Raw genomic sequence first — 24,778 nt, forward strand, 5'->3', positions numbered from 1 at the left:
AAGAGGTGTATCATTGTAACAGTAACCAGAAAAGGGGGTTGTTTCTAGATGTGTGTGCCAATGGTGAAAGTGATGGACTTTAAAACTTACCTCAGCCAGAAAGCCATTACTGGCGGCTCCGTTAATCTCCATGTTTTGGCTGGAACGCAGTCTTGCCTTAGCCTCTATCTGTTCTATAAACGGTGTCTCCTTGATGATGGTCTGCGGATCCTTAAGGAACACTATTATCACTGTGATATTGTCTCTAGTTTTATGCTTAGCAAAGGATATTAAGCAATCAGTTACTTTCTGTGGATCATCTGTGGAACAGAAGTGAAGAGAACAGGGATCAGATTAGTACACCACGAATAGGGTATTTAAATGTTTCTTTTGGGTATTTATCGTTACTAAATCGCACGCGCCATCTACAAATATTTTCCAGCATTCAATATTGCTCACGTTTCTAAATATAACTGTTACCACCAACTACCAAAGGACGTTCACACCCGAACACGTTTAGCAGGGCACTGACGGGGCATATTCGCAAACCGAAAACTATACCTAACCGGGTCTTAAGCAAACAATCGATCGCAGTATGACGCCCTGGGGAACCGGCAGCAAACGGAACATCGCCTAGATCGCGTAGTGACGAATGCTTGCAAATTTGCATTGCATGACATCACGCACATTCGGCTGGGCGTGGAGGTTGGATTTGCGTGGCCAAGTAGCCAAGAAGAGTAGCCACAGCAGGGTCATACCTGTGAACATTATCTTCTTCGACTTCTATTTTTCTGCCACGCAAAGAAGCTCTTAAATGACACTAATGGCCTTAGCACTTCAATACACCCTGTCATGCGCTGTCAATCATGAGGCGCTCCTTGTACCATCAGCCAACGTAGTTTTAGAGCTTTCAAATTGATCCGAATATCATCGACAAAAAATGCCATATTTTCTCTGATGGATATTTCCCACACCTCAGCTGAATCTGTGAAAGACACACACACAAACACACACAGACCAATTCGGCCAGCACAATTTAAGAAAGTTTTCTATTCAATCCTACCGCAACCCACGGCGGCAGGAGAAATGGGTACACACCGCAGCTATTTGCATACATTCGCGCAAACGGTAACACGCCAAACAAACAATCGCGTGGTCAAGTGCGGCGAGTGCTTTTCCACGTGGCATTTCTCGAAGATTTGTTCAACGTTTCATTTGCCGCATTCTCACGCACAACCGCTACACAACCGAAGCGTGGCGGCAATGGCAGCAGCAGCAGCACAGCATCAGCCAGCATTTGTTCGTTTTGCGGAATGTGGATAATTTTTCGCAATTTTTCTCTCTCACCACTTTCCATTCCTCGGTGGGTGAGCGCGCGCACACGCACACACCCGTTTCACCTAGCGCCTTTGTCTATTAAAAGTTTGATAATTATCTCAATGAGATTGCAAGAAAACAGAAATGATGAACACTATGCTACTCTTCAGGCCGCGAGCCATTTTTTGTACTGCTGCCTGCGCCAACACAGCCCAATGAACAAGCACACGAGAAAGGAGAAGAGACACAGAGCAGAAGAGAGAGGGGATGAAAATTATTAACGGTATATGTATGAGTTTTCAACAAACAAAAAGCGATTGCAAGAAAAGTAAAAGAAACACAATATGGTTATGAGTTAATCGGATGACAGCTTTCGGGGCGCCACTTTCTTAATCCGTTGAATTGACATCATTATTTCTGTTGGCCAGATTGTGTACAGCCAACAGTCCATTAACGATCAGTTCCGAATTGGCCCCGAGAATAGGAAACCGTTTACCATAATTTACCAAAAACCGTCCAAGCTTGTCGGTCCACTTTTCTCCAAACCATGACCAGCCAAGCGACTAGGCGACCGATCGTTTTGACAATTATTATGAATAATGTTTCCATCAAATTAACAAACATTTTATGGCTGCTTGTTGTGATTCGGGACACGCTCTACTAACTCCTCGTTTCCGGAAAGTCAACCTTTTGAGTCCATATCTAGCGGTAGCGTTACTCTTAAACACGTGCCATTTCTTGACCTTCACACCCAACGGGGCCCCCCTGGGTACATTTGGAATGGAACATAGCTCTTATTTTACCATTTGTAAGCGCTGGTTTGATAAATAAATCAACCTAAAAAGGTTGTTTTGACGCTCCGGCACAACAGCGAAAGCATGTACGAAGTGGCGCCTTTGCACATTGTGATCGTTTTGGGGTCGATTCGAGACGAAAATAAATAAATTGATAAAATAAATTGGAGTACAGCAATCATGCGTCATTGCATTGCAATTTGCAGCTCGGGATGAGGGCAATCCATGCATGGGGATGTTTCACACCTCAACACATATGGCGGGTGGTGTGCCCCCACAGACACCGAAAATAGGATTTGTTGTTGTGTGGTTCACTTTTAGCCGAATCAATACATCATGACAGGTAGAGCGAATTTTCTTATTAGCCGGCATTGTCTAATGGTTATGCATATTGATCGATTGAACAAACCACTCCTCCTGTAGCGTGTAGTTTGGCTAATGGAAAGAACAATAATTACACTTATATGTTATGTTATAAATATGTAAAAAACAAGTGATTTCTGCACATGATTTCACTCTTCAAACAGCTTCCCGAGAATGCACAAACAGGCGAGAGCACACTCGTTTTCCTGTTCCGGAAAATCTTCCCTCTTACCTTACACATACACACACACAAACATACACACACGCTTGCACACACGATCACCCCCATCCTCTGCCCGCATGTCGAGGTAGGGCGCGCGTCAGCAGCAGCCAACCAAATACCAACGCGAGAATGCCAACGCAATGCTATTTTTGGAGGAAATTTTACCCCACCACAACCGGTACACCACTGAGGCTGGGCTCACTGGCACGGACTGGTGCATCACCGCTAACCGAACGGCGCACGGCGAAACGGTGGCCGAATTACGGAATGACAGTGATCTTCACCAAACCCTCGACTGAAAGCCCTTGACCGCGACGACCCCATGGAGGGGCACAAATCGACATCGGTTTACCTTGATCAGCTTGAACGCATGGTAAAGACGAGTAAATCGGCACAGAACACACACACACAAACAAACCGTGAACCGGAAACCCGGAATGGCAAAAATGTGTGCGGCAAAATCTCTCCGCTCCGTTCCTTTGCCACAAACACGCTGACGCGAAGAGAAAAATTAGAAAAAAGCTTTGAACACTAATGAGCGAACTGAGGAACCCCTCACCATCAGTACACCGCTCTGTATGAAGAAAATGACAACATAGAAAATCCCGTGAGAGAAGAGAGAAAGAGCGAGAGCGAGAGAAAAACCTTATTTCATTGCGTTCGTCAGGAAATTCGGTGAAGGGAAATCAGTTTCCGAACGTAATACTGATGGTGATGATGATGACCGGAGGGAGAGCCGTAGTGCGCGTTTCACCGGGAAGGGAAATGAATAAACAACGACGACAAGCAGCAGCAGCAGCAGCAGTATCTGTGTGCACGGCGTACGATCGCGCAAGACCGAGGGGGTTTTGGATTGGTGAAAAGCGTCTTTCCTCCTCCATAGCGCACTGGAGAAAGTTTCACCGAAAATTTCTACCCAGTTCAACGTACCCGCTGCTTTCTTTCTGCGTTTTGCTGTTTTATTCGGCCCCCGTTTTTCCTTATCGTTTTCCAGCAGCAACAACAAACAGCAGGGGGGGCCCCCATAAAGTGACCAAACCCAAAACGGCCGCTACTTTTCCGTGGCGGTCTCGATCAGTGGCGCGATGGCTCGATGCGGCCCCATTTTTCCGCCCATTTTCTTCTTCTTCCCTTTTTCCACCGCTGCGCTCTGTGCACGATTGGATGCGAGCAAACGAAACTTTCATCGAGATGTAGTCTCGCGTCCCGGGGGGGTCGTAGAGGGGAAGGGTTTGTCGTGTGGTATGCTGGATGCCCAATTCCGACCGGTACTCTGCCATCCCAAGGCCACTCCCGGTGATCTCCCATTCGATCATGTTCTCGATTCCGATGCGTTTGGGAGCATATTACACACACACAAATATACGTTTTCTCTCTCTCTCTTTCTCTCTCTCTCTTTCTCTCTCTCTCTCTCTCTTTCTCTCTCTCTCTCTTACACACACACGCGCGCTGTCTTAGTTTGTACCGGTAAACGATGCATTCAATAAAACCGCTTTGAATCGTAATTGGAAAACCTTCACCGGCCGGCGAAAACCGAACGGCACGGAACTAACGATCGAAGCGAATGGAAACCCCGTTTTTTCCAATAAGATTGGCGAGATGGAGGAGGCTGGTAGAAAGCCCACGCTAGTCAATTTGCGGTTAGGCTAGGAAAGAAACGCTGCAGCGAAGGGTGGCGCTCCGGATCGAGGCTAGCCCTGGCTGGGGTGCAAACGTGAGGCACGGTGTTACGCGGTGTCGATCAAGTCGAGAATCGTCGATCGATGGAGAGACATGAAGCGAGCGATAAAGGGTGTGGAAAACAGTGAGGCTCACTACGCTGGTAGATGCTGGTGGCTAGCGATGATTTGTTCTCTTTTCACCCTCTCTTTAGTTTGCTCTCTTTTGTTTCTTTTTCCACCTGCATATTTATAAATAATCTTGATTTTCCTTCCCTCCGTTCCCCCGAGCTTAGATGCTCTCTCGTTGCTTCCCTTCCATTAGTTCCGTTTTCCGCGCGTTCCTGCTACGGCCACACAACGGACTGTGCCTTCTCTACCGTTTCTCATTAGGCTTGGCTTTATATTTGCCATCCTGTTTGCCTCGAAACATTTGTCCAACTAACAACCGAAAGTGGTGAGAAATTGAGTTGAGTTCTTTTAAAATATTTCAATTTCCCAAAACATTTCCATCGCCACCGCCACCACTCTCCGCTCTTTTGGCTACCTTTTGTTCTTACTTTGCTTTATCGCTTCATCCGGAGCCGTGCCGTGGAAATGTTTTGATCATTTCAGCTGCCAGCAACCCCTGGGAAACCATTTTTCCATTACCACTTCTTTAACCACACGCTCTGGCCCACCCTTTTAGGGGTGGGCTAGTTTTTTGCACTATCTAATACTACCTCCCCATCCTTCTCCCGTCGCTCCAGAGTTTACATTCTGTGGAGTGGCCGTTTTTGCTTCATTTTTGCTGCTGCTTGTTGCTGCAAAGCTTCCTCGCTCGTTTCCCATCGTTCCATTGGGTTATAATAAAATACCTACACATCCTGCTCCCGTGCTCGCCCTGCTCCGCCACCCCACATGGACCGTTATTAATGCATTTCGCAACTCGCAAAGAGAACGGATCAGAGGAGGGAAACAAAAAAAAAAATAAAAAATTGCCACACCAACGACGAGTCGAAAAGCGTGGAATCAGGAAAAGCAGAATCTAACACACAGCAAAAATAGGGATGGGGGTAGAAATGATCTCATTGCAGAGTGTGTGTGTGTGTGTGCATGTGTCTGTGTGGGGCGTTGGATGGAACGACTCCACCTAACCGCCCCGCACAACCAGGCACTTTACACTCACCTACTTGCTCGCGCAGCTATGTTTATTACTATTGCGACCATTATTGTTATTACCGTCGCATCGTCTGTCTCTCTTCTCTGTTGCTGGTGGTTCAAATGAAACATCAACACAAAGGAGGGGGGGGGGGTGAAGAGCACAAGAACAAAAAGCGAAAAATCGCACACCAAAATTGGGGCCCCACGTAGTGCCGCAGTGGTAACGATCGTTATGAGGGGGTGATGATGATGATGATCGTTGTGTCGTTGTGTCGTCGTTAGAAGCTTCCAACCATTTTGCAGTATTATTTCACTCTTGGCAAAGAGCCGTTGTGGGTAAGCAAATGCAAGTAGCAAAGCAATGTAATGTAAAGGTTTACAAGAGCGATTTAGCAAACAGCGAGTAAATTTCTGTAGCTGCAAAGTCGTTTTAATTGCATCTCTCTCTCTTTAATCGTTTCACAATCTTGCAAAAGAACTAAAGCGTCTATAAATATTTGGAATCGTTTGAAAACTGTTTGCTACTTTCGATGATTCACCAATTCCAATCACAGCCGCTGTTAAGGAAAGAGAGAGACGTTCGGCTTCGACGAAGTGTATTCTTAAAGAATGAGCAATAATCCTCCTTCCTGTCATATAGAGAAAAAAAACACACTCACAACCCCATAAAGCCATTCGCGATTCGCATTAGTCAACGGGCGTGGTGGTACGTGACAAGCACACAGCAGCGCGCACAGCAAACAATAGACATTACTGCGTACCAAACCAAAAAAACACACAGAGTACCATAACCGGGCCTAACAGCGTACTGCTTTCACATTTGGGAGGAAACGCAGCCCAGGTTTTGCGTTTTCCTCCCTCTTAATACTGTTCATAACGACGAAATTCGTTTGTTTTTTTGTCATATCACATTCAGCACTTCCGCCACATGGTGGTAGTGGCACACACACACACACACACACAGACCAGCGGGACGACTATATTTTCTTCTCGATGATCTCATCTGCATCTCTCCCGCTCCCGTTTAATTCCGAACCATGCAAACGGTCACATAAACACGCACACACATAGAGGACACGGTGGGGCTGGGTGATGGCATCGACCCATGTGTGCGCTACTGCGCTCCACGCGCCGTCCCCCCTGCGACAACCGCGCGCACCCAAATACGCACCGCAGGACACGACGCATGTGCACAGCAAACCCAGACGACCCGACTCTAGGCTGGGCTGCGGGGATGGGAGTCGGGTGTGATAATGGGGGGCAAGAGGTATTAGAGAAAAAACGGGTCGTGTCTGTGCGCAATTGATAGCGCCCATCTGCGATACCATGACCTAGGCCAAACTTCGCCGAAGGCACGCCGCTACGCACCAACAAACGCGAAATAGAACAAACGCGTCGGGGCGCGGTGTGAGTTTGGAGATTACATTTCAACTGTGCGCTCCAAACATCTGCTGAACAAATTTGCACTTTGAAGCGTAGAAAGTGTAAATTTTGTTAAAGAAGAGAATGACATCTGTGTAATGCTACCGTATTATTCACATTATGTACAAGCCACAGCAGCACCAGGTGTATTGGGGTCTGTTTTTTCACACTCTTCGTGTCGTATCGAAGGGAAGCTGAACACTTCTAAGGTTGCACGCACCTGCCCATCCACTGCGCAAAGAGTGGACCGAGATACGCGAGCAAATATGCAAAGATCTGGTTGTCTCTTTGCAGGCAGCAGATGGAAAATGAAGCACAACGCCCAGTTGTCAAGCGGCTACAAAAGCCTACACAGCAGATCGCATTGTTCTAGCGCAGCTTCTATTATAAATTCGTTTCGCTGTACAGCCTGTCACTGCCTCCGCGCTCCCACCGCACGGTGCCAGCAGGCAGTGTGTCTGTGTTCTAATTTAATCACTTCTCCGCGAGTTCTAGACAATTCTCGATTTCCTGTGATCACCACACCTCCCGTGGGTTTGTCTTCGGCAGACAATGAAAAATGTATTTTCTTCCTCAGAAAATCGCTTTTCCATGCCACAGAGAAGCAGCACACGAGAGAAAGAGAGAAATTGAGAGCGAAAGAGGGAGAGAGAGAGAGAGCTCGCTCGCATATGCGCCTGTATCCCTATTTCAAAGCGTGTTCCGTTGGGCGTTATACTCAGTGTCTGTGTGCACAAGTGCATCCTCCCGGATGGTGCATTTCTTTGACACTGCACTTTCCATTAAACGTTTCTCTCGCTCTCTCTCTCTGGCGCTCTCCTCTACACGGTTTTGGGGTCTGGTCGAGACTGACGGTCCGTAGCGATGGCGGAGAAGATGTCTGCTTCTGCTGCAACGGACGACATTTCTTGTCTTTTTGTAGTGTATACAAAGCAAAATGGTGCTAGCCCAGATTGCATAGCGAGCGCCAGGCTAGCGTCAGATGGAGCTCAACCACCGGCGTATTGCATGGCGTTGCACCAACTCCACCTTTACCCAATCTAAAGAAGCTCTGCGCGCGGACCGCTCGCTAATAATGATTTGTCCATTGCATTGCAAGTTGTGCAAAACCAAGCAACAAGCAAGCAATAGGAACAACAAGCTCGTACAAGATACGTAACGCAACAATCGCCAACCAGAAGTTGATACGTTCTTGCGTTCTCGTCCTTTGCCCAACCTACAATAACATCGCTCGGGTGGTGCAATTGCACATCGTGCGGCGCCGCAGCAGGGTGTTGCAGACCATGTACGAATTGCAGGATATTCACCACGAAGCCACATTGCACCACAGTTGTTGCACACACAGCTGCACAGCTCTCCGTGGCGGGGGTGTGCCCTACAGATGTGCCCACACACACACACACACACACACACACTCACACAGACACAGAGAGAGAAAACCGCACAACCATCATTATTAATGGCGGAAGAAAATCGGCGGATAGGATGGACGACTACCGAGGAAAAAGGGGCCGCCCAAGCGGAAAACGGATGATGATGTTCGAACGGTACGGACTCCGCCCCAACACAAACGCACACACACACACACACGCCGGAAGAGGTCATTGACGCCCGTTTCGGGGAGGGAAACGAGGCCGCCCGAGACTGGGCCGAGCAATGCCAAACGCCAAAAACAAAGGAAAAGGAAAATGGTGAGCAAAAAATCGGCAGCTACAGCAAACGCACGCAGGAAACGGGGGCCCCTCTGCTGTAAGCGAAGGAGAATATGCAAAACCAACGCTGGGGTTAAGGGGGGAGGGAGGGAGGGAGCGAGGGTGGAATCAATACAGGGTTTTCAGGAGTTCTCATAGCTGTGGGACACTTTATTGACTCTTTAATGCGTGAAATGAACGTAATGGGAAATGGACTCTATAGCATCCGTGTTGAACAAATCCAATAGGAATTCCCAATCAGCCTGTCCGAAAAGGGTGCCATAGAGTTCAATTTCTATCGATTGAGGTTCACTTCCGATAAGAAATAGTCAAGGAAGTGTTCCACAACTATGAGAACCCCTGGAAAACCCTGTAATAGCCACGCACGGTGTGTTTAACTTTGCTGTTCGTTTGCCGTTCGAAAAAGAGAAATTAATAGAAGGAAAAAAAGAAAAAAAAAATGCACGCACTAGCATAAAAAAGGTGACCATACCAATCCAATCATTATCATCATCATCATCATCAGTGCAACGAACAGCCCCCGCGATCGAAACACCCCCATCGATCCACCCAGTTGCAATACTAATGCAAGAGAGTTGCAAATGCAAATACTAATAGGAGGAAAGTAACGAAAGTAAGGCAACAAAGTAACGAAAGCAAACAGCGGAGGGAAATAATGAAAAAAAGAAGGAAAAAAAAAGAATCAAACAACGAACGGGCACACCACAGCAGCGCGCAATGGAAACAATTAACGATCGACCGCGATCAAATATGCGGCAGGCCGGTGTGTGCTGTGTCCGTATATTTCGGGCAGTGGGATTAGGTTTTCTTCTTCTTCTTCTTCTTCCTCTGCTTCTTGTTGCTCGCTGCACAGTCGCCGCTCGCCAGTAATCGTTTCTCTTCGGTGGCTGAGTTTTTCATCCCGCGCACAAGAAGAAGGCGGAAGAGGGGGAGAGGGAAGGGGGTTGGATTTTTCGTAATTATATTTTCCGTTTGCTATTCGCTGCTTTTACGATTTCATTTCACGCACGCATCGGTTTGGATTTGATTTGATGCTTTTTTTTTGGTGAACATTCCAGTTTAAGCTTCTTCTTGTTTTCGTTCGAAAGGGGGTGGGGGGGGGGGGTTTAGTTTCTGTTTTCCTTTCGGAAAATCTCTCTTCGCACGCGCTCTTGGGGTTGCTAGCTATGGAGTTGGTACAATATTTTACTGTAGTTTCTTTTTTCATCAAAACAAAAAATTGCAATAAAAGTGAATGAATTTAATTGTACTACATAATAAAAACATTTCCTGTCCAGAAGGTGGCATCCATTGAAAAAGCCTTGTTTTTCGTCTACAAGAAGTATCTTTTCACACACGTCATTAACATCATTTTCGCAATGTAATCGAGATATTTAGTTTTTTAAATTCACTGGAATGTTCAGCAAACCTTGTCCTCGACATTTTCATCATAATAATTGCTCCCCTTACCAGCGGGTGTGGAAAACTTTCCCCGGTCCCCTTGCAAGGCATGCGCCTTTCAGTTTATGCTACACTGGGAACAGCAGACAAGTACAAAAAAATATATAATTTTTACAAAAAAAATAAAATAAAATAAACTAAAACGTGTTGTATAGATGATTAACAGACACAAAGTACACAAAAAACAATTACACCACCCACTGCCAACCACCCGACAAACAATTGAACGAGTGTTCCGGCGTCGGGCTCGTCAGGCAGCACACTACACACAACAACATAACAGGTTCTCTAACCACAGCCCCGCAGGAGCAACTGCTGCTGGTGTTTTCCACGGCACATTTCTCACTTGGAACACAGCAATGAAAAAGAAAGAAACAAAAAAACGGCACAGCAATATCTGATCCACTGTCACATTATAGTTTCACCCTCCTTTTATTGTACACCGCCACCCCCGACGTTTGTGTTTGTGTCTGTGTCTGTGTGTGTGTGAGTGGTTGTGGTTCGCTTCAAACACGTCCTCTGCGCTGCCAAATTGCCCTACCGACACCGATTGGAACCCAGGAACACATAGAGCACACACACACACAGGGAAGGGGAAAAGAATGAAATTTAATATTCCCTAACCAATAAAAAACACACACAAGCACACAAACAGAAACACACACACACACGGAGGCACAAACACACACACACACCACTGACAAAGAATCACCAGCCCAAACAGCGAGTGACAAAGCCGAAGGAGGGAGAGAGGCCGAGGGAGAGGCCACAATGATATCGCGTGATCGAGTTTACCGGATAATTATTCGTCAGCGAGAGCTAAAATGAGCGGAATATAATTTGAATAGGGCACACGTGTACTTTTTTTTTTAGGTTGGTTTGGTTTGGTATAAAATAATTAACAGCTACACACCTACGAAAAAATGGCCACAATGCGAGCATGAACAAGAGCACAAGCACACGGAACCACACGGCACCACGGATCTCTGTGTCACGGAGAACGCGAAACGCTCAGCTTCCCGTAGGTTGGTTTCCTACACTTCCAGCAACTTCTCCCCGTTGGCAGGAAAAGTCGTCGATCGCGTTTACACTTTTTTCCTTTGTTTTTTAAACTGTGTTTTATGTGTTTTTTTGTTTGTTACAATTTAACTGATTTGATTACTAGAACTCTTTCCCCTACTTTCCGTATTTTTGGTTACTTAGCAAACAAACAAAAACACACGGACCGTTACTATCAACAAATAAATATAGCTCGTAGCGCGGAAATCAAAGGGCCGCTGCTGCTGCTGCTGCTGATGCTACACACTATTCACACAGCACAGCAGAGATATTGCACACACAGAGAGGCGATTTCAAATCACGCACACCACCCACCGGGCGCCCGGGGTTTGTCTGAAACGCGCGGACAAAGGCAAGGGCCGAACAGCACAGCACAGCACTCGATGACTAACTGAGCTGCCGGAGCGCTCCGGTTCGGTGTCGAACCCCGCCGCACGACCCTGGGGGGACGCGGGTGTGGCGGAGGAGGTTGGGGGAGCGTGTGCGGCCGCTGGTGCGGAAAGGAGAGGAAGCGCTCCCGCAACAGCAACAGACACGGGGAGAAAGAGAGCGATAGAGAGAGAGAGTGAGCGAGAGAGCAGCCTGGTCGGCCCAGACGGAGGGAGTGAATGGAAAAGCACACGAACACGTTTCTGCAAAGACGCACACACACACACACAGACGAGGGAATTAAGGGGGGGGGGGGAGAGAAAAACCTTCCCCTGAGGACTGATCCTGGTCGCGCGACACAGCGACAGGGCTTTCCCGTTTTTCACCATTTCTTGGGAGGTTTTTCGGGAATGCGCTTTCGTTGGAATTAGATTTTCCACTCGTTGGAGTTTTTGCATAGAGTATAGTGCATTAGAGATATAAAGATTAAATTATCCTAGCATGAACATAATTCCCCTCACAATGTATGCAGAGCAAGGGAGAGATATAGAGAGATGGAGAGAGAGAAAGAGGGGAATTGATAGTCGCGTCGAATTAAATCGAACTGCCACAGGGGAAGGTGGAACTGTGTTCTCCTTTTATTTCCTTAGTGCGGGGTTTTCGTACCCTTTTTGCGAAACATTGGCAAGGCATCTTAAAATACATAGCACTCCTGCAACCACACTCTCTGTAGCATAGTGTCTCTCTGTCTCTCCCGCTCTTTCTCTGTGTTCCGTTCTGGACTATTTCCTCTTGCAGAGAGTGCAGACGATCGTTTCCTTTGTCTGGCAGCCAGAAAAAAGGGTTACGCAAAACCGAGAGTACTCCTTTCGCAATCTCGATCCCGCACACACAAACATACAAAGGCAGGAGATGAACGTGCACACCACAGTGAACCTGAGCGGAGAAGCACAACAAATGCATCATTATCGATGCACCGATGCAAAAGGAAGGGTTGATTGCATTCGTCTGCCGCTCAAGTGCATCTAAACACACACACACGCGAACGTAGTAGTGTTAGTGTGTGAGAGAGAGCAGACACAGATCTGTGCAGAAATGTGCAGAACGCAATCGAAAAGTGTGTGCGAATGGAACTAGAAATCATGCCAGGATATCGGAGCAAGGGCGTACTGTTGGGCCCCCGCGACGAGGAACGAGAGCGAGCGGAACGCTTAATTGATTCGAAAACTGCCATCGGGAAAACACCATCGGAGTGCTGGGGGCCCCGCCGGCAAGGTGTGCACCGAACCTTACCGAATGGGCGTAATCCATGGACGGCAGCCGTTGGACGAAAAAAGGCACCCGAAGCTAAACAGAGCCATGATGCTACGATGCTGTGCTCTCTAGCGACGAAGGCATAGGTGCACAACAGTATTTAATTGAGTTTGTACCTATTCTACGAGAATTCCCTGCGCGGGCAATATAATCAACCAAAAGACAGACAGGCCGGGCGAAAAGCAAAAAAGATATATATGGAATAAAAAGGAAAAAGTGTAATATCGGCGCGAAGAAAAAATGAACGGGATGGAGAAAACACACTTGGGGGGAGAAAGAATGCCCCAATTTTCTTCTTACCCTCACATACACTCACACACAAAACAGGCTTGCTGCTCCGCATATTTTGCCACAGTTGGATGAATCTTCTCTTTTCTACCGTCCCAAAAACAAAAAACCAAAAACGAATGCATTGCTCTGGCAAGCGCCCGATCGCATCGTGCCTTCAATGACGGGAGTGATCGGTCGTCGAGCTCTGTACCCCCATCGAAAAGGGCGAGATTTAGGGGATCCATCTTGCTGGGGGGGGGCTTCTTTATGTCAGCCAAAAGCCGGCGTAAAAGCCGGTTAAAGCAAAAGCGCCGGCAAAAAACCGGCTAAGGAACAGCAATCGCTGCAGCAAACAGAGAAGAAGAGGCCAAACTGAACCGCTGCCAGTCCTCCCCCACACAGAGAGACAACATACACAGAAAGAGAGGGAGTCTGGAAGTGCAAAAAAGGTACTAAAAGGAAGAACAGCAAAGCCAGGGCGCATGCAATACGGTCATGCAATTCGAAGCTGTTCGAAAGGTACACGGGAGACACATGTGCTTCGTGACACGGGGCTAGAAGGGCAGAAACGGGAAGGCAGTAAAAAAGTAACACGAGGATGGATGGAATGGGCAGAAATGAGCTCATGGTCGTGCTATGTAGACGACCCCTAACAGAGGGTGTGTATGATTATGTGCCTGTGATGGTGTCCAGGAGAGAGAGAGAGAGAGAAAGGCAAAAAGAACATTCGCGAGAGCGATTTTGCGATTTTATTCTGCTTTTGGTATTGCTGCCACCCACCCAGCCCCATCGAAATGGGAAGAGATAGAGAGAGAGCGATAAAGAGAGCGCGCGAAAGGGATCATCCCCAATCAACCCCTTCTCTCCACTGCCGTACGATGGCGATCATCCCTCTAGCTCCCTTGCGAGGAGAGCGCGTGTGTTTCGCGCGATCACTCTCCGCCTCATTCTCTCTCTCTCTCCGGATGCCTTCAAATTGCACATTTTAGTGTCGTCGCTTGGTAATAATCGGTCGCTTCTGCTTTTTCTATCTGCCCAGTTGGAATCCCCTCTTAATGCTTCCCCCCAATTGACACGCTCTTGTGCACAGCCCGCAGCTAGGGAGATATATAGGCAGGAAGAGTCTTCTTTGCTGCTGCCTTTTTCGGTACTTCACGCACAGCCTCTCGAGTGGGTGCGCCCCCTCATCGTCAATCCGTCATCACGATCATAACCACCCAACCCTTCATGCGAGGAGGGCAGGAGGGAAACAAACGCTTTCCCAGAATGGAAACGCCAGCGCCGGTTTTAGCGCTTGCTGATCATTTAAAGCTGACTGCACTCACTTGGAGCTCTGTTTGCCATTTGTTACGCTCGTTTTTGTACCTCATCCACCCCCCCATCCCCATGGCCACTCTCCTAACGGGTTAAAACTCAGGGCAGACACACACATAGCTAAAAGAAACACAAAGAGCAAAAAAACACAATAAAGAGCGATAAAATAATAATCACCTTGGGACAGAGCGCAGATGGAAAATGGTAATTGTGAGTCATTTTTCCACTAGAAAGCATCGAAAAAGTGTCCGTGGTAGGCGGGAAACAGTGCAGCAAACACCGCATCATTCCTCTGCTCTGGTGGCTTTATCTCGCACACGTCTTCGCAAACACACAGTTTGGCGATAAGATTATCGATTAAATTTGCGACCACTAAGCTCTCATGCAGACAGGCAATAATAACAAAAAATCCAATCGGTAAACTCTCACCGATAAAGATAATCCCAGGGTGCAACAAGTTAGCAAACAGCGATGCACCTTTTCGTTCAACAACAAGCGAAAAAAAGTGGCATCTGCCTGTAGCTACATGGAAAACAGCAATCTAGCCCCAGAACCAGCCCGGCAATAACGGCACGTAATGAAAGGGTAATATGTGTCACACTAACTGTGTTCCCCCGACATCCCTCCGTGGCTTTTGCTATGCCAATTCGAACGCATCCCACGGCACAAGTGTCGATAGCCGGGGAATGGGGTGAGAGAGACCAATCTGCAAACAAACATTTGTCAATTCACCCTTCGTTTATGTGGCCACAGTTTGAAGAGGCGGGTGTGCGTGTGTTTTTTTTCCTTCTTATTTATGTATTTCGCCTCTCTCTCACCTTTCCTCTCTTATTCTTTGCGTCTTTTCTGTTTCGGGTGGGTGTTTGACCCTCCAACGAAACATGCCTTATGCATTACACGCAGGACCCGGAGAGCAGCACTACAGCACTCTCCACTTCCGATCGAACTCCGTGTGTGCGCGCTGCTGTGCTTCGGTTCCAATTTCCGACGATGCTGCGGCCGCTGTCATCCTATCCCTTTTGGGAGGGTAAAAAAACCTGTCTTTCCAGTGTTGCCCAAAGCTATCAAATGGGTCCCGTTTTACGGCTGTGTTCCAAGTTGTGTTCTTCAATTTCGTGCCGTGTCCCTTCGAGCGAATTGTACGATTTACACAAAAAAAAAACCCTCGAGGAAGGATATGGCTAGATTGCCTCCGACCACTAGCAGATTCCCTTTCCATGCGGCGGAGAGACATCTCTGTTCAGGAAAAAAACAAAATGCGTAAGGGTGCCAACGCTAACTCGGCAGAAAATAGAGACGTTTGTCTGAAGGGTTGTACCGCTTGAGGTACTAATTAGATCGGATTATGGTAGAATGTGATGAATATTTTAACGAAATGAATTAAAAATTTGGCTAGCTTCTTAGTTTAGTAGCATATACTATGCACAACACCAAAATACATACAGCAGCAACAATGTACGCAGCACATAACAAGATTCGAAGCTGTCCGGCAGGAAGAACCAAACGAAGTAAGGAGCGAACGGTAACTCGTAACCCAATTCATCAATAAAACGATGACACAACGCACATCGCACAACTCCTTCTTCAAGCCATACACCGACACAATTCCCCTTTCCATCTTCTCTCTCTCTCTCTCTCTCTCTCTCTCTCTCTCTCTCTCTCTCTCTTCCCGATCGCGCCCCGTCGTCCCAGACCACATGTTTCACACCCTTTGCAACGCGCCGCAAAAATGCATGTACGCCCTCAGTCCGTAGTCCCAGCCCCGGTGCCGAAGTTTCTGCACGCGCAAGGGAAAGAGCTCGGGTGCTCCGTTAGTCCGTGCGCACTTGCGGTCCCCTCCAAACACATCTGGAAGTCATCGGGCATGGTGAGTCATCGGTAAAATTTCTTTCCCAAAGCCAGGGTACGGCTACGTGGGGTAACGTCACTTCGTATGCTTGCGCGCATTTGTCCCGTGCAGCATATAGCGCAAAGGGGCGACCGTGAGGTATGGCAAAGCAGCACAGCAACACCAACAAAGCAAAGAACCCCATGACTGGGCGTTAGAGCGCGCGCACCATACCACTAACGCGTGCCGTGGGTCCGTGTTTTATGAATCATCTTCCTGCCACCGTCTCTCTGCCTCCGCCGAAATGGGCAGACGGTGCCGATCTGCTAGTTATCGTCGTCTAGCGATGGAGATGGGTCCACGGGGTGTGTCTGCGTACTAAATAGCGACCGAAGCTGCGAAGCTAAATCGCATACACACGCACATAGAAGATGAGTCGGAAGAAACGAACAGTGTGTGTTTGTAGATTTACGGCAAGCATACCTCGTCGTTTCCGCTGAGCTCGAGATTCCGGCAGATCGTGTGCCTTCTTATCACCTTGGCATTAAAAATAGCATCGAAGCGATTTGCTTGGAAGAAATCACTCTCACATTCACGCTCGAACAGCTTGTTTTAGAGTTGTGCAGCAATGTCTTGTATTATCATTGGCATCAAAGAACAAAAACATTGCGTTGAAAGAATATTTAGAAAATCATTATTGTAAACTACACTTAAAGAGCTTTAGATGTGCATATGTCACGTAGCGCAGTGACTAAGTGATCGTACTTCACACAACAGTGATCATGAGTTCAATTCTTATCTCTATTTGAATCTTAACGTTTATATAGTTCTTACTATTCAGGTTTAGGTTTCAGAAATTGTCTGGTTTCTCCTGTTGTGGCTTTATTGAATACTAATGTGACAAGAGTAATTAGTCATTAATAATCAAGCCCAGTGTAAAATCAACTTTTTTACTCCATTAAAGAAATGCAATTGTAATGAAAGTAAAAACAAAGAAAAAAGCATAATTAATTTACCTACTGCAGCGCAAACCACACACTCGGAAAGCACGGAAATTAACGCTCGCTTCTCTCAAGCAACAACAAAATGCAAAATCTGCAACCATTCACCTTCGAAAAGATTAACATGCAATTAAGCGCATGCAGTTACTCTTGTGGCTATCCATGCCCCCTTGGAAACGGACGAGACAAACGTTCACTACTTTCATTCATTTTTGCCTGTCCGCCCTCTGCCGTCTGAGCAAAAGACACGCTCAGTTATGAACGATGGTTCTGACAGCCCCAAGGCGAGCCCTCGCACATTGGAAGGACACAGTGCCTCCTTCCGCTGCAGTGCCTCCATCTGCCATTTCTTGACCGAACCTCGCAGCAATAAGCTCTGCTACTCCTTGTGAGAACAACCGATCCATGGGCTCTGGTAAGATCTGGTTCACATCCCACCCAATAAGTCGATGCCTCCACCATATTGGAGCGTCCACCGCCCACAGTGTACCAGTGGGACGGCTAGCCGGTTTGTGTGGGTCCTCACGCCGGCGAAAGCCGATAGCAGCCCCAATGCCTCGTCCCGGCGGAGGACAGCCTCTCAGTAGAGCTCTGGCTCCGGCCAGACGGCTGCATCCTCGCCCGATAACCTACACAACCGTGATGCACACACCGTAGCCAGTGGTAGCCTAATTCCCACATAACTACGATCGCTTCCACCTCGTCGCGCAGCAAAACTTGCGTGGACCACCACCACGCGGTGTGGGGAGAGCGCGCTTTACTCGGGCACGGTCCGCCCACGGAGTGTGCCCACGTCTCCACCTTCGGGCCCCCAACCAACGGGGAGAAATGATACTGTGACAAACACATGACCAAGAAATGGGAGCAGATTTAGCAGATGTGTATCATCGCCCGGCAGGATTTGTTTGGCGTGGCAGACCATTTGAATTGTATGATCATATCGGCTTAAGATCTTCCACTTCCACTTCCACTGATGAAATGTTAGCAACAAAGAGCGTACTGTCTAGGTCCCCAAAAATTTTGTGCAGGATTTTTATATTAACAAATTAATTTCGTGCTCAAAACCTTCAGCACGCTAACCTATTCCGGGGAATTACATTAATTACACAAGCCATCAAACATGACGCTACAAATCACAACGGAACGTGCGAAGCAACATGTATTTACATTACACTGTGCAACTTTACGCCCAACCCATCTGAAAATGGGATGTCAGCAGGGGGGGCAGGGGATAGACACATGCCAACTTTTACTCGCTTTCGCAACAGTCGCGCGCGTTCGTGAGTAATAATATTCGCCAAAGCTTTACAAAACCCGATGCCTGGTGTCCGCCCGGCCAAGGCCCCGAGCATTATCGCGTCACTTTCCGCTTCCCAAGCTTTATCAAGTCCCTTGTCGTCGTCGTCGTGCACCCAGCTTACCCCATTTGTGATGGGGACCCTTCGTGCTTAACATTCTTCGCCAGGAAGGGTTTACCTTTTTTGTCGTGGGGCAGAGTAATGTGAGCCGACGGGTACGTGATAGTCCTTTCCAGAAGACGCCATCCACACACAGCGCGGATGACGTAAGTCTGGCCACTAAGTGACATGCACACACAAAGACACACACACAGACACACACACGTGACAGTTATGGTAGAGCGTAGTGACAGTGTGAAGAAAAGAAAAACAACAAAAACTAACTGACACTCTGTTTGTCGCGAAAATGCTCTATGGATGTGGAATCATGCATCAAATATTTATTAAAGTAATGGCGTTTCGTGCCATGCCGCCACCGAGCGATGATGAACATGCACACAGCCGTCACATTAGTCTGGGCCTCTGGACTGGTGCTAGCATTGCATTGTTGCGGAGCAAAATACTGCCGACATAGGATGCTTGGTCACGCTAAGAAGATAAAGATAGGGACGAACATCCCTGCCGCGCGGTGATCGATGTTCGCGCCTTGGCGAAGATATCATGAGATGACCTTCGCCGCTTTGGCGTGCGGCCTTTTTCGGGGGGCTGGTGACGTCAGAAATTCTCACCATGCACCGCAATCATTGGCCGACCCGAAAGTGCACCAATAAGAAGCGCCATTATTTGCAATGTTTGATTAATAACATTAATTACCAGTAACCACACCTTCTTGCCGTACAGACAGAGAGACACACACACACACAGCACGCAATCGCAATACCGGGTGCCGGCTGTATGCCCCGAAAAACTTTTCGGCCAACCAACAACCACAGCTGCGGCATGCCTTGCGTTTGTTGCGTGCTTCACAGCGCTGTTCCTTTTGCGTTGTATTTTTTTTGCGAATTTTTGCTTCACTCGCAACGGCGCACAAATCTCACTAAATCTTGCTAATCAAGTGTAAAAACCAAAATTAATTTAACGCGCATTGAGCAATTCAGCTGACCCGGATTCAACCCGCGGGTAAGGGGAAAACTCGCGTGGTGCAGGAAATTAAGCAGCATAAAAGATAGAAATGCAACCGGAACCGTACACCGCAGCACCGCGCATTGAGGAGGAGTTCCAGTTCCGGGGCGCTGGAGGAGAGCTGGCCCGATCGTTTCTGTTTCTAAAAAAAAAGCTTTCTATTGAGCTTCTACCATAAATTTGTTTTCTGCTGCTGCTGTTGCTGTTGTTGCACTGCCCACTGGTCAGGCGGGTTCAAGTATTTGGGTCGAAAATGTCGACGACCGAATCGGAGAAAAGACCTTGTGGTGGTGGTGGTGGTGGTGCTCGCGGTCCGGAATCGATTTATTGTGGTCGATTTTCCGTGCCCGCGCTCTCTGGGCGGAACCTTACCATCAGCAACGACACCACCACCGCCACCACCACCGCCACCACCACCACCACCACAGTTGCGATTGAATTTGCAACCAACTGTTACACCCCAATTCCAATCCCAATCCACTCGCATCTGGTTTGGATCGACAAAAAATGACCAAAAACAGAAACTATCACATCCGTTAGCTGTGTGCATCTTTCGCAGAGCGTGGAGAAACTATTAATTAAGACATGGGTATAGATATATACATAAATATATATTTTATTTAACCAGCCGTATCGCACCACCCCGCGGACATTCCATTGGAAGATTGCAATTTTGAAGATGTAGCGAACAGCGAACATCATTTTTGCCGAAAAGCTACAATTTGCACACACAAACACGCCGAAAGAATGGGTGGAATTCCACCCTCGTGTTCCATCGCAGCGCGACTGGGGATTGGAGGGCAAAAGAAGAAAAGAAGGAAGAGCAGGATCGGTACAATAATTATTAATTAGCGAATGAGCCTTTCTATACCAAACCCCCATATCCCTTCACGGGGCGCCGGTAGTGTCAATACACGCGGGTGCAGTCGATTTGAACCATCTGAATTGGGCTCCACAAATGGGGGTGTGAGGGGTGATATGCACTTTTCTTTTCCAACTAATCTGGCTAAAGAAATCAAACAATCACCGTACAAAATACCCCCAAAAAAAACATCCCCTCACACACGGACATTTCACCATTTCCCATTTCTGAAGTGGCCCACGCCCCGCGGGGGAAGTGCACGAAGGTATGCATATTTTTCACCGTTCAATGCAACGAAAGGCTCCCTTTTTTGTGTTCCCTCTTTCGCATTGTACCGCTATCTCCCTCTCTTTCTCTCTCACACGCCCTTGCGCGATCGATGATTAAAAAAAATGGATATTTATGAGTGCACATAATAAATGCACTGGCGCTAACGCCCGGCGTACTAATCAGCGGCACCGCCTCGATCAAGTGGGGTGAGTGAGGGAGAAATAAGAGTTGTTTCCTGCCAGGCTTCCGCTTCTTATTACTCCTTTGCGCCTTTTTCCTAACGCTTGGCTTTCCCCCGCTCACGCGTTCAACACACAATCCGTTCAGCCCGTGGCGGATCACTCTTTTTCGGAGACCATCTGCGATGGCTTTCCCCCCTTCCCCCTCTTTTCTTCTTACCCCCTCGCACTCCTTAATGCACCGTCGTATTTTCGCTACGCTTCATGACGCACAGCGCACCACTCTGAGCGGGCGCGAATGATCACGACGATCGCCGAGATTGCATTAATCTGGTTCGGCGACGCATCTCTTGCCGTACGGGGGGCCCCGGTGACGATCCACTCTTTGCGCCGTCATCTGCGTTCGTCATGCGGAATTGGCAAGAATGAGGAAGAGAGCGCAAGACGACTCACGCGACAATCCACGGACGGTGTGTGTGTGCGCCTGGTTTTAACTAGAGCAGGTTTCTCAGTCCCGGTTTTGATGGAGGATTTTCTTACTCTCTACCTTCTCTGATGGGGAAAATGGTGAGGAACGGGAAAAACAGCTACACCACCAATCATTTCACCATTTCCATTCCCGTCGGAGACAATCCGTTGCTCATCTCGCCAAGCCCGGCACCAGCCGAATGATTGGGGTGTAGAGTGGGACAGATTAAGATCGGGGTTTGACAAATGGATTGGTGGAAAATTAAAATGAAAAAATGGTACCTCCATCAACGTACTTCGCTCGATACTACTTTTTCTTCCGCACTATCACACATCGGATCGGGGTGTGTGTATGTGTGTGCGTCTCGATTCTGGGTGATCTTGACAGTCGAAAAGCGAGCGATTTCGGAAACCGAGGAGTGTGATGGCAGGCTCCGTAAAAGGAAAGTCCAACCATTTTCTTTCCGCTCGCTGCACCCTCTTTCTCCGCACATTCTCTTGAGCTACTATCCCCGTGTGGTTGTGATGGCATTATATGGTCGAGCGATGAGCGATACTATCGTGTCTATCCGCAAGACGGCGTTTTGACAACAAAAAATTAGACTAATCTTTCGTGATCTTGTGAGCGCCGTCACGTGAAGAACATTTCAGTAGGAAAAAGCATCATCTTACGGTTAGGGGGGGGGGGGGGGGGGATGGGGAGGGGGGGCAATAATGATAGACATCATTTCGGATTCAAGAGAGAATGGAAATTGTAAACGCGGTTTACGTTAAACATTTAGATTTCATCGTCACTGCTATATCAAAGCGATGAGCTTTCACCAGCAAATGGGGATGAATCGTTTCATTTTCTTGCATTTTTGACAGCTCTTTCGGGGTTTTCCAGGGGTTCACATAGTTGTGGGGCACTTCCTTGTCTCTTTCTTATGGAAAAGAAACTTCATATATTGGAAATTTGACTATATGACACCCTTTCTGGATAGGTGCCTAGGACATTCTTATTGGATTGGTCCAACAAGGGTGCTATAGAGTCGAATTCCCATTACATTAAGTTCATGTAAATAAGAAAGAGTCAATAAAGTGTTCCACAGCTATGAGAGCTCCTGGAAAACCCTGTAAGTGAACTGTACTGTGGATGAGTAAGATGCAGATTTTTCATGCTCATTCCAAACAAAAAAACTACACGATTTAGGGCGATCTACCTTTACTACTTAGCTTTACTTCTCCAGAAATGCAACTCATGCAGCCTACCGATCATCAGCGCGCTTAACAAGATAAATCAACGATAAAAAAGCCTCTCCCACAACAGAACAAATCGATCGGAAAGTGTCTGCATCCCACACCCAAACACACAGCACGGCACACAGCAACAGCCATACTACTCTTGTGGGTGCGATAATGGGGGCGCGTTAGCCACAAATCTTAAACCGTTCCGATGCATTCCAAAGCGGGCTGCAATAAATATTACCGAACCCTCCATTCGAACTCGGCTGCATCCAATCTGGTTCCCATCATCACCACCTCCAGCGCGCGAACGGCTTCTGCTACCGAGAGCTGCACACTTACACGTGAGTGATCGGCGAAGGGCGGCGGATCAGTGCTGGCGAATCGAATCGAACGCCGCCAGTAGCAAACCGTAGCAAGGGGTCTTGGGCTGGTCTTGCTGGTTGGTGTTGCAGGTTTACCGGCACAACCACCACCACACCACCATCATCATAACACATAGCCGACAGCATAAACATTGCGCCCGCCGTTCCCGTAAAGCCGGTGGAGCGGACGAGGTATGCCGCATAGTGACAGCATTGCGCGCGCTCTCGCTGCTTTTCACCGGTGCTTCTACGCGCTTCTTACCAACAGTTACCCCGTCGTTCAGCAGGAACCAGTGACTAATTTCGGCATCTACTTCCTACTCCGTTGTGTAGTGTAGGAAGGCTGAACAGGGGAGGAATGGCACAGCGACACCGAACGACGATCAGGAAGAGAGGGAAGCACACAGAAGAAGCACGTACACAAGTGCGCCTGTCGTTCGAAGGGGGGGATTCGTAATCCATTTTTGGTCGAACGACGACGAATAGCGTCACCCGGGAGCGCGGTGGAGGGGTGCGGAGCCGCGATCGGGTGAAGGTTTTAAGCCCGTTTTTGGAATGTTTTTTTTACGCTGCCAAAAATAGCTCTTGCGCAGGCACTTGCGCACACCACACACCCTGCACCGAATGCGTCCCAGCGCAGCGTTTTGCAGCGGGGAAAGTACGCAAACCGGGTGGGTAGGTACGGTAGAAGGCAAGTACCACCAGCTCCGGAGACCAACGCGGGAACTTGGCCTCCTCGACGAGAAGACATCCTCCCCTCCCCCTCCCCCCTTCCCAGTTCCATCTAACAACACCCCCTCAACCCGTTTTAGTCCCATTTCCAACCAAACGGAACCCGACCCCGGCACAAGATGATGATCGCGTTTACCCATTGCACTGCTGTTGCTGCTGTTCGCCATCCAAAAATGGGTGAGCATCGCCGTATGGTGTGGTGTCTTGGCCTTTCTTTGGCCGTTTGCTTTACAAAACTAAACGGGTTTAAATCGTTTAATTAAAATGTTTTGGGTTGTCGAGTTGTCCAGGGGAGTGGGGCTGCGGACATTTAAATTCAATTTATCTTTCCGTTTGACGCGGAAATCTAAATGCTACGAGCAACGGGGTGTGTGGTTTTGATAATTGTTTATACAATTATGGGAATTTGACCTTCCCGTTTTGGATGGTGCTGTTATGGTTTGAGAAACAAACACAAAACAGAAGATACGTTAAGTTGGCAAACGACACATTTCTTGGATGATGATAGCGCACTACTCAACAATATGCTCATGCTTGCGTCTATACACAACAATAAATCAAGTTATCTTCGGAAACTCTGAAACTCTGCCAATCAGGGATCATTTGTCTATATTTACTTTTATTAATCTGTGTAGCAACCAATAGACCGACCGCATTTGACCATTATTCTTCGACATTTCTATAGGTCCTGTTATAGGTAGGTTCTGTTTGTGTTAGTTTCTCAATCCACTACAGCAACATCCAAAACGTGACGACCACATTCCAATAATTGTATTAACAATTATGAAAACCACGCCCAACTGCTCGCTCGTAGCATTTAAATTTCCACGTTAAACGGGAAGATAAATTGAATTGAAATTTAGAGCCTAAAAAACGCCTGACACAGCCAGAACTAGTCCCTATTTTAAATATAATTTGTGAAAAGATATTCGTGTTCTCCGTGTCTTTTATATGGAAAGAAGTTTTGGATGGGATTCGATCCAGCTCCATCATCTCCAGCCTTTTATAAACCAACGCTCATATCCATTGCACAAACGGTACCGCAACGAACT

General features: G+C 47.8%; 1 protein-coding gene across 2 annotated transcripts in view; it reads right to left on the bottom strand.

Annotated features, from left to right (window-relative positions):
• Positions 1 to 24,778, bottom strand: part of LOC121590296 (histone acetyltransferase KAT6B-like) — a 42,625-nt gene that overhangs the window by 8,730 nt on the left and 9,117 nt on the right. The window contains exons 1-2 of one of the 2 annotated variants that reach the window (XM_041909814.1): positions 388 to 439; positions 91 to 299 (exon numbers count right to left, since the gene is read on the bottom strand). In XM_041909814.1, coding sequence (XP_041765748.1) covers positions 91 to 299; positions 388 to 424 — 246 coding nt within the window. In that variant the 5' untranslated portion in view covers positions 425 to 439. Of the gene's footprint in view, positions 1 to 90; positions 300 to 387; positions 440 to 24,778 lie in introns of those variants that run through there. The other variant, XM_041909812.1, reaches the window with a different exon arrangement.

Source organism: Anopheles merus, chromosome 2R (genome assembly GCF_017562075.2).
Source record: "Anopheles merus strain MAF chromosome 2R, AmerM5.1, whole genome shotgun sequence".
Classification (NCBI taxonomy): Eukaryota; Metazoa; Arthropoda; class Insecta; order Diptera; family Culicidae; genus Anopheles; species Anopheles merus.